General features: G+C 28.2%; 2 protein-coding genes across 2 annotated transcripts; one reads left to right on the forward strand and one right to left on the reverse strand.

The window, feature by feature from the left end:
- Positions 1–37: 37 nt before the first annotated feature.
- On the forward strand, positions 38–3261 carry LOC130664420 (dual specificity protein phosphatase 19). The gene has a single exon (XM_057464272.1). The coding sequence runs from the start codon at positions 38–40 to the stop codon at positions 623–625; it is 588 nt and encodes a 195-aa protein (XP_057320255.1). The 3' UTR covers positions 626–3261.
- Positions 3000–12850, reverse strand: LOC130664418 (vigilin). Its single transcript, XM_057464270.1, has 4 exons — positions 12737–12850; positions 12541–12610; positions 7063–10607; positions 3000–6261 (listed from the first exon to the last, which is right to left on the reverse strand). Exons 3-4 carry the CDS (start codon positions 10564–10566, stop codon positions 5983–5985), a joined length of 3783 nt encoding a protein of 1260 aa, XP_057320253.1. The 5' UTR covers positions 10567–10607; positions 12541–12610; positions 12737–12850; the 3' UTR covers positions 3000–5982.
- Positions 12851–14442: the final 1592 nt, after the last annotated feature.

Below are 14442 nucleotides of genomic sequence, written 5' to 3' on the forward strand. Positions count from 1 at the left end.
AATATATGATATTGTTTAGTTTTTAAAAAATCGTAAGATGGATTTTCAGAGTCTCATTGAAAACCGAAAAAAAATATTGAAACCTACGACGACAGTTGTTACAAATACGTCAGGTGAAAAATATGAAATCTCTGACGGAGTTGTTCGTAATTTAGGAATAAAAGTCACGCCATTTGTTGTTGATAATAAACCAAATTTAAAAATAGACTTAATTATTCCTGGATTATTCATCAGCTCGCAGGATCCAGTTTATAATTTAGATATTTTAGAATCACACGGAATAAAAAATATTTTGAGTTTGGGAATAAATCCGGAAGTTAAATTTCCTGATATAAATTATTATTACGTTGATATTCTTGATTTGCCGGAATTTGATTTGTTTAAAGTTTTAAATGAGTGTATTAAAATAATCCATGAAAATATAAGTGAAAATATTTTAGTTCATTGTAATGCTGGGGTATCAAGATCACCGACGATAGTACTTGGATATTTGATGGCATGTAAAAAATTGTCATACACTCAAGCTTATGATTTTGTTAAAAATATTCGATACATTCGGCCGAATGATGGATTTGTAAATAAATTGAAAAATATCAAACCCAAAGATTTACCTCAGCTTAATTAAGAGTTTGAAATTTTGAATTATTCGTAAGTTTTCTAATTAGTAAATTTTCGAATAATTTGTAAATTTTCTTGTGAACTTGAAATTGTAATTTTTTTTTTTTTTTTCAATAATTCAAATTGTTGTCTGTCATAAATGAATAGAAATAAATATCTCGGACACAAATCTACGAAAAATTATTTTTAAATATTTGAATACTTCAAAGCTGATCAGAATTTTCTTGATTCGAATCGAGTAATTTGAAAAGTTACTAATAATTTGAAAAAAAAATTTTAAATTACTCTCGATTTTATCGAATTATTCGATTCGCAAAATTTTATTAATAGTATATTGAGTGGCGAGGGATGAAACGAAACGATTTCAGACCAGGGTGGAGTTGGCTGACATCACCCGCAGTCTGAAGTCGTATTTCATTCTGTGTTACACAATATATTTATATTTTACGAATGTGAATGTACCAGATATGAGACAATTTGTAGATTTTAAATGAATAAATAAATTAATTTAAAAAATGCGCGTACTGACTTTTCAATTATTTAAATATGCATTTTAAAATTTTTATTCTACTTAAATTTATGAGTGTGATTAAAATTATTAAATTTATTTATTCAAAAATTGAGATAATTGCCAATTGTCAGCTACATTCACACTCATTAGATTTTTAATGATTACCTGCATTAAAACTTGAAGTTTCAGTGTCAGCAGCAAATTAATTTAAGTCCAATGGTGTAATCATATTAGCGTACGCGTAAATTGTCACTTGCACTTTTATAATTAAGGAGAAACTATGAATACATATATTATTATGAATGTGAATGTAGCAGACATCAGATAAATTTAAAATTATAAATAAATAGAGTAAATAATTAACAAAATTGAATTTTAAAAAAATGCACTTATTAATTTCAAAATTTTCTAAATGCGCATTTTTTTAAATTTAATTTTATTAATTATTTACTCTATTTATTTATAATTTTACATTTGTCTGATGTCTGCTAAATTCACACTCATATATTATTCACAGTAATTTTTAAAAAACTTAATCACAAACTCAGAACCGTCATTTACGTGAATAAATTTAATGGTCGGAAAATAATGTCTTCAATTAACGAACAGAGATAATACTGAAGTTAGCCGCCGTCTAATAATTTTTTGATTTTTTTTTAAACGACAAATTATAAAAAAAAATATATTTTAAAAAATTGCACCTATAGTTTTTTTAATTTTCTACATGTGCATATTTTTAGTTTTTTTTTTTTTATAATTAATTTGTTGAAAAAAAAATCCGAAAATTATTAATTTTCTACTCACTTCAGGGTCATGGAATGAGTGTGAATTTCGTAGACATCAGACAAATTTAAAATTATTAATAAATAGAGTAAATAATTTTGAATTTGTCTGATGTCTGCTATATTCACACTCATGGTCATGGGTAAAAACTTTTGTTCCTTCCCAAGGGTCAAAATAGTATTACACACCTAGGGAAGTAAGTAAGAAATGTCTCAGATCACATGTTTGTTGAAAAATTTTTATGTCCGCACGCTGAATTTTCTTCGAGTTGGACTAAAGTTTTGACTGAATATAGAGGCACTGAAACTTTGATTTTCGTTACTGGTATCATAAAAAAGTAATTAAATTTAAAAATAAAACATGATACTGAAGTTATCCGACATCTAATAATTTTAAGATTTTTGTAAAAAAACATAAATTTTCTACAAGTGGATATTTTTATTTTTTTTGTTAATTGTCTGTAAACTTCAGGATCATAAATTTCATATTTGAGTAAACAGTAAAAGGGAAAAAAAAATAAAGATAAATTATTCTTTAACAATTCATTTTATACGACATACCATAATGTTCTTTTTATCATATTGTTTACTTAATATTTCATGCATATATTTGTAATTACATCTTTTTACCATTTCCTGAAACTTATAAAAATTTTAAAATCCTTTCATGCAACTACAGTTTTAATAGTGGATCGAATTCAAGCGTTTGACAAATTTTCTTCTTCGTTCGCTCATTTCTTATGCTTGGCAATCATATTTTTTAATATATAATATAATAATATTAATTAATCAATAATAATTACATGTATAATATTTATATAAGGAGACAATGATAACATGTAGGTCGATCGTAGGCTTATAAAAATGGCTGTAATTCTAAAAAATATAAGTGAATTTTTCTGTATCCCCGATATCTATTGTAATAATTAATTAATTAATTTTTTTTCTTACATTCATTCGTATTTTTTTCTCTTCATACATGAAACATACAAGCGTATATGAGATTATTTTCTACATTTATTATTATAGTCAATGTTAGTTTACTTTAGATTTTATTTTTGTTAATGTATATTTTTTTTGTAGTCTTATTGTTATTTTTTTTTTATTACTAATCTATTTTTTTTGCATTTTAAACTTCCCGCTAAGAAAATTGTAGATTTTCAAAAAAATTCGGGAAGTTATTGTTTAAATTTATTTTAATTTTACTCAGCATATGACGCTACTTACTCACATGTAAACCTCGTACTTTTTTTTTTTTTTCTTTTTTTTTGTTCATATACAGTTACTATATTAGAATATTTATTATATATCATTCATAGTCATATACATAATTATATTCACAATCATCATCTACTAAAATAGTTTAAAATGAGCTGTCTCGAAGAAAATAGACAAGGCACTTTTAACAGAATAAGTATGTTTATTATTATTATTATTATTATTATTATTATTATTATTATTATTATTATTATTATTATTATTATTATTGTATTTATCTTTAGTTAGTTATTTATTCAATTTTTTTTTCAATTTATTATTACTTTTTTAAACTTATTAACTAATTGGCCTCATACGGGTTATATGCACGAGTTACTTATTTTTTTTTTTAAATTAAGGATATTCTCAGACAGTGTCACTGACTTTTTAAAAATATTCAATGATTTTGAATTGTAATGACGGTATTTAAATTTATGATACTAAATTTGGCAGACGTCTATTAATTTTTAAACTTTAAAAAAACGATAAATTATAAAGAAAAAAAAATTTTCAAATAATTGCACTTATAAATGTTTTAATTTTCTACATGTGCATATTTTTAGATTTTTTTTTTTTGTAATTAATTAGTTGAAAAAAAATTTTAAAATTGTTATCAATTAGGAGCTCAAAGAAATTTGAATAAATTTTAGCATACAAAATTTGAAAGTTCGAATTCGAAATTGGAAATAAAGATTTTACTGAAATTTATTTGACAAATTTAACTTCCAATTGATGTCAACTGTAAGTAATTTTTTTTTTAAATCTCCATCTCAGCGAAACTGTCATATTTTCAATTAGTGATTTAATTATTTTTTAATTAATTGATAAAATTTTGATACGCTTATGACAGTTAGGTCATTGAAAATTTTTAAAAAGTGGGAGGAACTGTGCAAATTGCCTTAAGGACATTCTCAGACAGTACCCGCCACTTTTTAAAAATATTCAATGACCCAACTGTCATAAGCGTATCAAAATTTTATTAATTAATTTCAAAAAAATTAAAGTCAATTGAAAAAAAGGCAATTGAGCTGATATAGATTTTTAAAAAAATTACTTACACTTTTTTATCAATCAATTAAACGAAATTTGGGAAATAAATTTCAGTCTAAAAAATTTGACATTCAAAATTATAATGAAGATTTTACTGAAATTTATTTTCCAAATTTCGTTTGACTCCTAATTGATCTCAATTAATGCTTAATTTTTTTTTAATTAATTATCAAAATTTTAATACGGTCATTAGAATTAAGTTATTAAATATTTTTAAAAAGTGGGAGGGGCAGGGTCTGAAATCAGCCTTAATTTAATGTGTAGAAAAAAATAAAATTGATAAAAATTTTTAAAATAAAATCATGAAATAATTGTGACGTAATTTAATGAATCACGATTGATTTAAAAAAATTTTTTTTTAAATTTTTGATGGATTCTTTTTTGCACTCTTGCCTTAATGGTATATAATTTTTCTATATTTAATATGAAGATACTAATTTTAAATATTTTTTTAAAAAAATTTATTTTTGGTCTTGTAAATATTTTTTGAAATCAATCAGTTTAATTAGAGAGACTTCTTAAAATATAATGATAAGACATTTTTTTTTTTTTTAATTCAATTAGTCAATTAATTGTTTTTTTTTTATAAATAATTTAATATACTCCATATGTGACGTTGCATTTGATAATAATTTACAATTTATCACTTGCTCTATTTAAATAAAACAAGAAAAAAAAAGACAAACAAAGAAACAAAGTGAAATTTATATACAATTATAAATAAATAGACAATAATTCTCGAGTATTAGAAGTCATTCAATAAAATATAAAAATTTATCCGCAAATGATTGAAAGAAAATTAAAAAAAAAAAAAAAAGAAGAAAAAAAACGTCATAATAACTTGAAGAATAAAAACAATTTCAATTTTTTAAGGGACATAGAAATTTCTATGAAGCCCCAGTCTTAAGTACGACATATCTGTATCTGATAGGCATTTATATGATAATTTGATTATTTTTTTTTTACCTTTGATAAATTTTGAAAATGATATATTTTTAAATTCATAAATTCTACTGTGTAATTAATGCATTGCAGTTACAGATACATGACATGATACTGAAGTTAGCCGACCTACTAACTTTTGAATTTTTTTACCCACGATAAAGTAAAAAAAAAAAATATTTTAAAAAATTGCACCTGTAGCTTTTTTAATTTTCTACATGTGCATTTTTTCAGTTTTTTTTTTTCGTAATTGATTTGATTAAAAAAAAAATCCAATTTTTAATTGTCTTCCAATTGTTCGATTCTGAAGTAACGAACAATTAACAATTTTTGAATTTTTTTTCTATACATCGAATGACAAAAAAAAAAAAAAAAAAAAAAAAAAATGCACATGTAGAAAATTAAAAAAACTATAAGTGCAATTTTTCAAAATATTTTTTTTTTACAATTTATCGCTCGAAAAAAGAATCCAAAATTTAATAGATGTCCAACTTCAGTATCACTCCAACTTTAGAATCGTCATAAAACACGAAAAAAAAAAAAAAAAAAAAATTATTAAAATTGTATTAATTAAAGAAAAACTTTGCAATAATTAGCGGTATCAGTGAAACCAGTTTCAAAGTCCAAGAGAGTGGCCAAGGTCATTTGTAATGCAGCAGCGTCAGCAATGGATTAGGGAAGCAACGATCAACTTCAATATTACATTGAAGTTTATTATTTTTTGTTAATTATTTAAAAATTTTACTTTTATATTTTCGATACTAATTTATGTTAAAGAATTTAATTATGCTTAAGGTAACAATGTTACCAAAGTAATCCGCTTTACTTGAGCGAATTTGCGAGGACATCTCGGCGTTTACCCCAAGGTCCTTCTGGCGTAGCAACAGATACTTGATTTGAATCGTGACCTACAAATGTCGGAAAGTCCGCGACACTGGCGGTATCCGGAGCACTTTTTGGCTGCTGTGATTGTTGTTGCTCCCACGGTCCTCCTTTTACTACAAACCCTGAATCGCTTTCACTGCTGCCAAGAGGTCGATCTGATTCATGTTTGCCACCACGAATTGACTTAGTACGTTCACGATCCTCGAGATCTTGTAGCTTTAAATAGAAATTTAATGAATAATTAATAAATATTTGTCTATACAAAATTAAATGTCAATTATGATCCTGAAGTTAGCAGACAATAATTTTCGGATTTTTTTTTCCATCAAATTAATTACAAAAATAAAAAAACTAAAAATATGCACATGTAGAAAATTTAAAAAACTACAGGTGCGATTTTTGAAAATATTTTTTTTTTTTTATAATTTACCCTTTTTTAAAAAAATCTAAAAATTATTAGACGTCAGCCAACTTCAGTATCATCAATTATTAGGTGTCAAAAAAAAGTAACTCTTTTTTCAGATGTCAGTCTCGAAAGTTTTTTTGAAACCTAAAAAAAGTCCTCACAAAAAGTCAGCTTGATATCGCGAAATTTAAGCTGGCGCTCGAAAAATTTGAATGATCAAAGCTAGTAGACAATTAACAATTTTCGGATTTTTGTTCCAACAAATCGATTGCAAAAAAAAAAAACTAAAAATATGCACGTGTAGGAAATTTAAAAAGCTATAGGTGCAATTTTTCAAATATTTCTTTTTTTTACAATTTGTCATTTTTAAAAGAATTCAAAAATTATTAGACGTCGGTTAATTTTCGTATCATAAATTTTTACCATTCAAAATACGAATAAAAATTTTTTTTATCAATTTGAGTTATGGGAAATTTGATTTTCTACTAAAATATAAAAGTAAAAATTTTTTTACTGAGCTGATTTTTTTCGGGCTCCAAAGAAACTTTTGAGACTGAGACCTAAAATAAAAAAAATAATTTTTTTTGACTCCCTATTAATTATATACTTACATATTCATATTCTAAATTCAAAAGATGTTCACGAGCATCAGCAACATTTTCTTCACTGCCAATAATGACAACAAGATCTGGATCAGAGTCCGTTTTCCGTGGGAATTTAATTTCAACTTTATAATCTTCCATTATCCTACGTATATTTTTACCACGTGCACCAATAAGCCGTGAGTGAACAGCGGAATCAATTTTAATTTCTTCTTTAGTAAGACCATTGACTATCTTCAAAATTTCTTCTTTAGCCTCATGAGTATTTTTTTCAAATCCCGTAACGGTGATGATATTTTCCTCAGGGTCACCTTTTTTAGGAAAATCAACTTGAACATCAAAATCAGTGCGAATTTTTTTGATAACAACGCCGCCACGTCCTATTATTTTAGGATGAAATTCCGGACTGACTTCGAACTTTAATTCGTACGACTTAAGAGCACGTTCTTGTCGTTTAGCCTCCAAGTCTTCAACACGTTCAAAAATAGCCTGTTTAGCCTCTTCAATATTTGCAGGAGCACCACAAATTTCAATGTAATCTCGTTTTTGATCAGCCGGTGACATATTTATATGAACGTCATATTTAGACATGAGTACTCTTACATCTCGACCGGATTTCCCGATAATCAGACGGTGGAGATCAAATGCTACGGGAACTTGTACAGTAATTGGCACTAAATCCAGCAAAGCTTTCTTAGCTTTTTCAACATTTTCTGGTTGTCCAGTAATACGAATAATATCACAAGCCGGCGGGCCATGATCTTGTACCTCAGTCTCGCCATTTTCTTGACCATTGACCTGCTGCTGTTCCTGTTGCTGCTGCTCTTGCGGTGGCTGCTCGTCGTGATTTATTTGCTCACGTTCTGGAAATTTAATTTGCACGTCAAATTCCGACGTGACCATCTGTACTTTGCAACCCTTAGCACCCATCACAGTGCGGTGATGTATCTGGGGAATTATGCACTCAATTGTTATTTTAGATTCCAGTTCATGAACGATTTCTCGCATGCGTTGCTTAGCAGCTTCTATGCACTCCCTCGAGCCCTTGAGCACAACTCGGTCGCTGTCAACTCCAGCACGTGGGAATGAAATTTGTAACCCACCGCATTCATCAGCAATACGCGCCAATACACCGCCACGACGTGCGACAAAATACTTGTGATGTTTTGGGTCAATGGTTATTTCATCCTCGACAATATTTCCAATTTCTTTTATTATCGATTCTAACTCTGTCTTAGCCTTCTCTACAGCTTCTTTCTTACCAATAATCGTTATAATTTCTTGGTCTTCATCTTTATCAGTCGGGAATACAACACGAGCACCAGTTGATTCTCTTATTTTTTTAATATTAGCTCCTTGACGTCCAATAATAAACCTATGGTATATTGCCTTAGCACGTACAGTATCTGAAAAACTCATCAATTGTTTTTCATTTGTTTGTTCAAGTAATTGTTGTTTAGCTTTTTCAACATCTTCTTTAACCCCACGTATTATAACTTTGTCACTTTTACTTTCGGCACTAGGAAATTTAATTGTCACACCGCCGCAATCTTCCATTATCGAGTGAATTATTTTACCGCCAGTTCCAATAAGAAAATTATAGTATTTTGGGGGTATGACGACCTCTTCCTCAACGATATTACTCATTTCATTTTGAATTTTCTTAATCATATCGCGCGCCATTTCTACGTTGTCTTTTTTACCAGTGATGACAATGACTTCGTCAGTTGAACCCTCTGCTGGCAATTCAATTTTAGTCTGAGTCTCTTCCCGAATTTTACGGATGTTCATTCCACCCCGACCGATAATAAATTTATGAAATTGTTTATAAATAGGTACTTCTATTGTGTAACTATTTTCATCAAGTTCTTTAGCCAATTTCATTAAATATTTATGGCACCTATCAACATCTAATTTAGGACCGCGTATTTTAACGACGTCGTCTTTTTCATTTGGCCCGGGTATTGTTATCTGTACATTATTAAATTTCTCTCTAATTTCCTTAATATTAAACCCTCTTTTCCCGATAACACTCGCGTAGTGACGGTGATCAATAATAACATCCTTCTCCTTTTCATTTTCTAATTTATTAACAGTCTTCATTAATTTAGATTCAGCTTCACTCACGCCGGCTTGATTGCCCTCAATACGTATGATATTTTGCCCGTCTTTCTCATATATATTTATAAACACATTTGTTTCTTCTTTTAGCCGATTAACTTTGCTGCCATTTTTACCGATAATATGCTTGAAGTATCGGGGATCGACTTTTAGCTCAACAAATGTCAGTTTAGTTACAAGATCTTGGGCATGAGCCTCGACTTGTTCTCTTACTTTTTCAACTTCTTCTGGCGGGCCTTCTATTTTTATTTTGTTATCATTTTCAGCAAAATCAACATTTACTTTTGGCAATTCCTCGGTTATTTTTTTAATATTAATACCCTTGCGACCGATAATATATTTGTGGATCCAGGACGGAGCTTCGACGGTTACTGTGCGCACGCTGTTTGCTTTTTCGTAAACTTTGTCGAGAGCTTGTCCCAATTTTTCCTGTGGCCCGCGTAAAGTTATGGTACCTGTTGGCGAATCAGGACTTGGCATCTCAACACTGACTCCGGTTAATTGTAAAATTTCAGTAATTGTCGTATTACGAGGTCCCATTACATATTTATGCTGTGACTTTGGCACTTCAACGGACACCGAACTGTATCGTTCCTCTACATCTCTGTAAATACTTTCTATTTTTTTTTTGGCCGCAACTACGCTTTCTTTTTCACCGGCAATCGTTATCTCGTCGTTTTGAACTGATGCCGGTGGTATATTTATTCGTAAACTTGCATTAGCATTTAAACTGATGGTATTATCTTTGAAAGCGCGAATAAATGGATGATAAATTTTAGGAACGCTGATACGTTCAAATGCCTTTCGCGATTGTTCGTCAGAAATGACTTTTATTTCGTGCTCAGCTTTTTCAATTCCTTCTTTAGTACCAGTTATTGTTATTGTGTCGGACTGTACGTCGACTGAGGGTACGTTTATTTTAGTTGCTGTATTTTTTTCTAATTCGTTTAATCGCTGGCGCTGTTTACCCAAAATCCAACGGTGATGTTCTTTCGGAATATTTATCTGTTTGCTTGCTTGGGTTTGAAAGGTCGCGAGTATTCTACGACGCGCTTCTAATACTTCACTTTGTTTGCCGCTCAGTACAAACGAAAGTGTTTGGCTTTTAGATGAGGATATTTCAATGCGGGCATTGGTTTCTTTCATTATTGCTTGGCATGTACGCATCGACTCACCCTCGCCGAATTTGTCGCTGTGATCAAACTTACGCTCTTCCAGGGGTACGTGGAAAACGGTTGTTATTGTTGATGAACCAACTCTCATACTGTTGTTGACCGGCAGTGGGTTCGAAATGGTCGTATGGTTACACGAGCCCGGAAGCTCTGGGAATGTTTCATCGTAAGTTGGAGGCTCGTAGGCCGTTCCCTCTTCCATCACTGGTTGCTGCTGCATCTTTAGATTGTCCTGGATTGTGCCGAGTCCTTACAGTAGCACTGAAAAAAAATATAACGTAAGAAAATTGTTTTAATAATTTGAGTTATGGTAAAAAAATTTCATCTCAAAGTTGGCAGACAGTTAACAATTTTCGGATTTTTTTTTCAACCAATCAATTACAGGACAAAAACTAAAAATATGCACATGTGGAAAATTAAAAAAGCTACAGGTGGAATTTTTTAGTATTTTTTTTTTATAATTTATTGTTTTTAAAAATATTCAAAAATTATTAGGCGGGTAGAATTTGCGGAGTGGATGACTGTATGCTTATTTAATGCCTTTGGATTAAAATTCACTCTGGGAAGTTTATTGAAATTTCGAAACTCCGGTTCGGAGTTAAATTCACTTCGAAAGAGAGTTTATTTTAATACTAAAAGTACAAATCGGAGTGAATGCGGATGGAAATAAAATTCAGGTGACTCTAAAATTACTCCGCTGAGAAATTTCGTATGCGGAGTGATTTTTTTTTAAACGGAACTCCGAGTAACGGAGTGAATATGAAAAAGATGACAGTGTATTCAATGCCCTTGGAGTAAAATTTACTCCAAAGGGAAGTTCATTATAATTTTCAAACTCCGGATCAAAATGAAATTAACTTCTAAAGGTAGTTTATTTTAATATTAAAACTCTGAATTGAATTCGGATTTAAATAAAATCCAGATCACTCCGAAATCAGTCCGCTGTCAAAACAAACTCCGTATTTACTCCGTATACGAAGTGATTTTTTTTTAAACTTCGGAGTTACAAGTAGGAGTGAATACAAAGCGGATGACTGTGTATTTATTTAATTCCTTTGGAGTAAAATTCACTCCGGAGTTTATTATCATTTTTAAACTCCGGTTCGCAGTAAAATTAACTACGAAGAAAAGTTTATTTTAATATTAAAACTCTGATTTGAAGTGAATGCGTATTTAAATAAATTCCAGATCACTCCGCTGTCAAAATTCCATATTTACTCCGTATTCGGAGTGATTTTTTAAAACTCCAAAACTCTGAGTGCCGGAGTAAATTCGAATTTAAATAAATCCCACAATCATCCCAAATTCACTCCCGTATTTTTGCAGTGCATCAGTTTAAAAAAATATTTAACTAAATAAATTACTAATTTTATTTACAATCATATTAAAATATTTTTAAATTATAAATTTATGATTGTAAAAGCAAAGCAAACATTTTAACAGATGATTAAAACATACTAAATATATCAACTTAACCCGAACCAATAATCACATAAAATTATTATGTAAATAATTTATGATAATGATTACATATTTGCTTTTTTCTTTATTTTTACTGATACAAATTTAAAAAAAAATGACTTCAAAATTAAAATAAAAAAAAATCTCGACACACCCAATGATGGAAGTCCGTTCAAAAGTTCTCATAATGATAAGAAAAATAAAAAAATAATTAATTGAAGTAAAAAAAATCTATTGATAATAACGGAGCCGATCATGATGTAAATTTTTGTTCTCATAAAAGTTTTCGAAAAAATAAATTTAAATCCATACGTCACAAAACGTACGATAATTTCCATCCGCATGAAATAAAAAAAAACGTAAGTAAAATAAAAAAGAAAATAATTATTTATTGTAATAAAATGCCAGCATGTCAATGACCAGCGGAAGCCGACCACCATATGGAATCGAGTGTAATCATGTTTTTTTAGCTTTCGCACTTGACACGTCACGAGAACGGTAACCTCATCAGCAGCATGACCTTCTCGACATTAAATAAATAAAATAAATATTTAAATATTTAAAAAAAATTTTAAACTGACCGCTGATAATAATTATTTATAAATAAATGTATTAATTATATAATTTATTAATCTATCAACTGTAAATTAGTAACATAAGTTAAGTCATGGAGACATCGTGTGTCTGACGGGTCAGAGATGACGAGTAAAAAAAAATGAATTAAAGTACTTACTCTACCGTATTTTAAGAGTCCGGTGAAGTAACGAGTGTTTTTTTACGACGCCAGTTTACTAGTAATATACCTGAAATATTTTAACAATTAATTATTATAGAAATTTTGACTTAATTATTTTATTAATTATATTATTTTTTATTACTATATTGTATATTTATATATATATTAGCACAGACTGCACTACTTTCCTTACCAGTAACGGATTCAATGTGAAGAGAGTACAGACACGAAAGAAATCCAAAGCCTCTCCAATCTCTTAAATTGTAATCTCTCTGACGGGTTCGGTGTCAATTGTCTGGAGTCACGGAATTTTATACCGCGATGGCGACCTTAGATTTTAAATAAATTATTTTTTTTATTTTAGAGAAAAATTTATATTTATTTTTGTTTTGCTTGTTAATTTGAATTATTTTTTTACGATATTTTAAAAATTATTTATTTTACTGGCGGTAATTTTAATTTTTTGAATGAAAGAATTTAAAAATTTTATTTTTCATTCGTTATATTTTTGGTGATTAATTTATTTGGTTGGTTGTTAATTTTTATGTATTAATTAAAGGTTTTAATGCTGGTTGATGTGAAACTTTTTTTATGTAACGCATTGTACTTTTTTTTCTAGGCCGCACACTGTCGATTTTCATTCAAGATTTTATAAATTATGAATCAGTATTGATGACATACATTTTAGTATATATTATATATGATATATGTTACGTGATTTTAGATCATTAAAAATCACGGTATTCAAGACAATATGAGCGATATTAATTTTTATTGTATTTGTAATTAATAAATTTTTTTGCTATTGAAAATTTGACAAATTTTTAATTAGAATTTAAATTTGAAATTTTGTTTTTGAAATTTTAAATTCCTGAGTAATTCTGTAGAGGAACGAAAATTTGTTTGAAAAACTCGGAATATGAAATATTATTACTTTTATTTTAATCAGTTTTTTTTTTAAATTATTTCGGTAGTTAAATTTTTTTTCCTCATTATCGGTAATTTAATAAGAGTGACAAAATATTTATGATACTGAATTTAGCAGCCGTCTAATAGTTTTTGGATTTTTTAAAAAATGATAAATTATAAAAATAAAAATATTTCAAAAAATTGCGCCTGTAGTCTTTTCAATTTTCTACATGTGCATATTTTTAGTTTTTTTTTTTTGCCTCTGATTGGTTGAAAAAAATTCAAAAATTTCAAATTGTCTGCTACTTTCAAGACCACAAATATTTTGATACTCAAGTTAGCCGACGTTTAATAATTTTTGAATTTTTATAAAAGCGAGAAATTATAAAAACAAAATATTTAAAAAATTGCACTGATAGACTTTTTAATTTTCTGCATGCGCATTTTTGTTTTTTTTAGTTTTTTTTTCTTTTTGTATTGATTTGTTAAAAAAAAAACGAAAATTATTAATTGACTGCTAATTTCTGGATTATTTTGATACAGAAATTAGTCGACGTCTAATAATTTTTGAATTTTAAAAAATAATAAATAAAAAAAAACAAAATTGCACATGTAGTTTTTTAAATTTTCTATAAAATTGCAAATAAAAAAAAAACTAAAACTATGCACATGTAGAAAATTAACAAATCTACGGGTGCAATTTTTCAAATATTTTTTTTTCTTACTATCTGTCATTTTTAACAAAATTCAAAAATTATTAAACGTCAGCTAACTTCAGTATCATTGAAATTTTGATAATGATATGAATAATAAAAAATTTTATGGAATGTAAAGAATTTAATTTTACAAAAAAATATAATTTTTTTATTATGGGACATTCCAGTCTAAAGCGATCACATTTCATTCATTTATTCAAAAATTAAAAAAATCATCAGCCGAATTTACGCTCGTAATTTTTTCAGCCATCGTAAGAATCAATGAAATTTTTGA

Source organism: Microplitis mediator, chromosome 3, assembly GCF_029852145.1.
Source record: "Microplitis mediator isolate UGA2020A chromosome 3, iyMicMedi2.1, whole genome shotgun sequence".
NCBI classification, from domain to species: domain Eukaryota; kingdom Metazoa; phylum Arthropoda; class Insecta; order Hymenoptera; family Braconidae; genus Microplitis; species Microplitis mediator.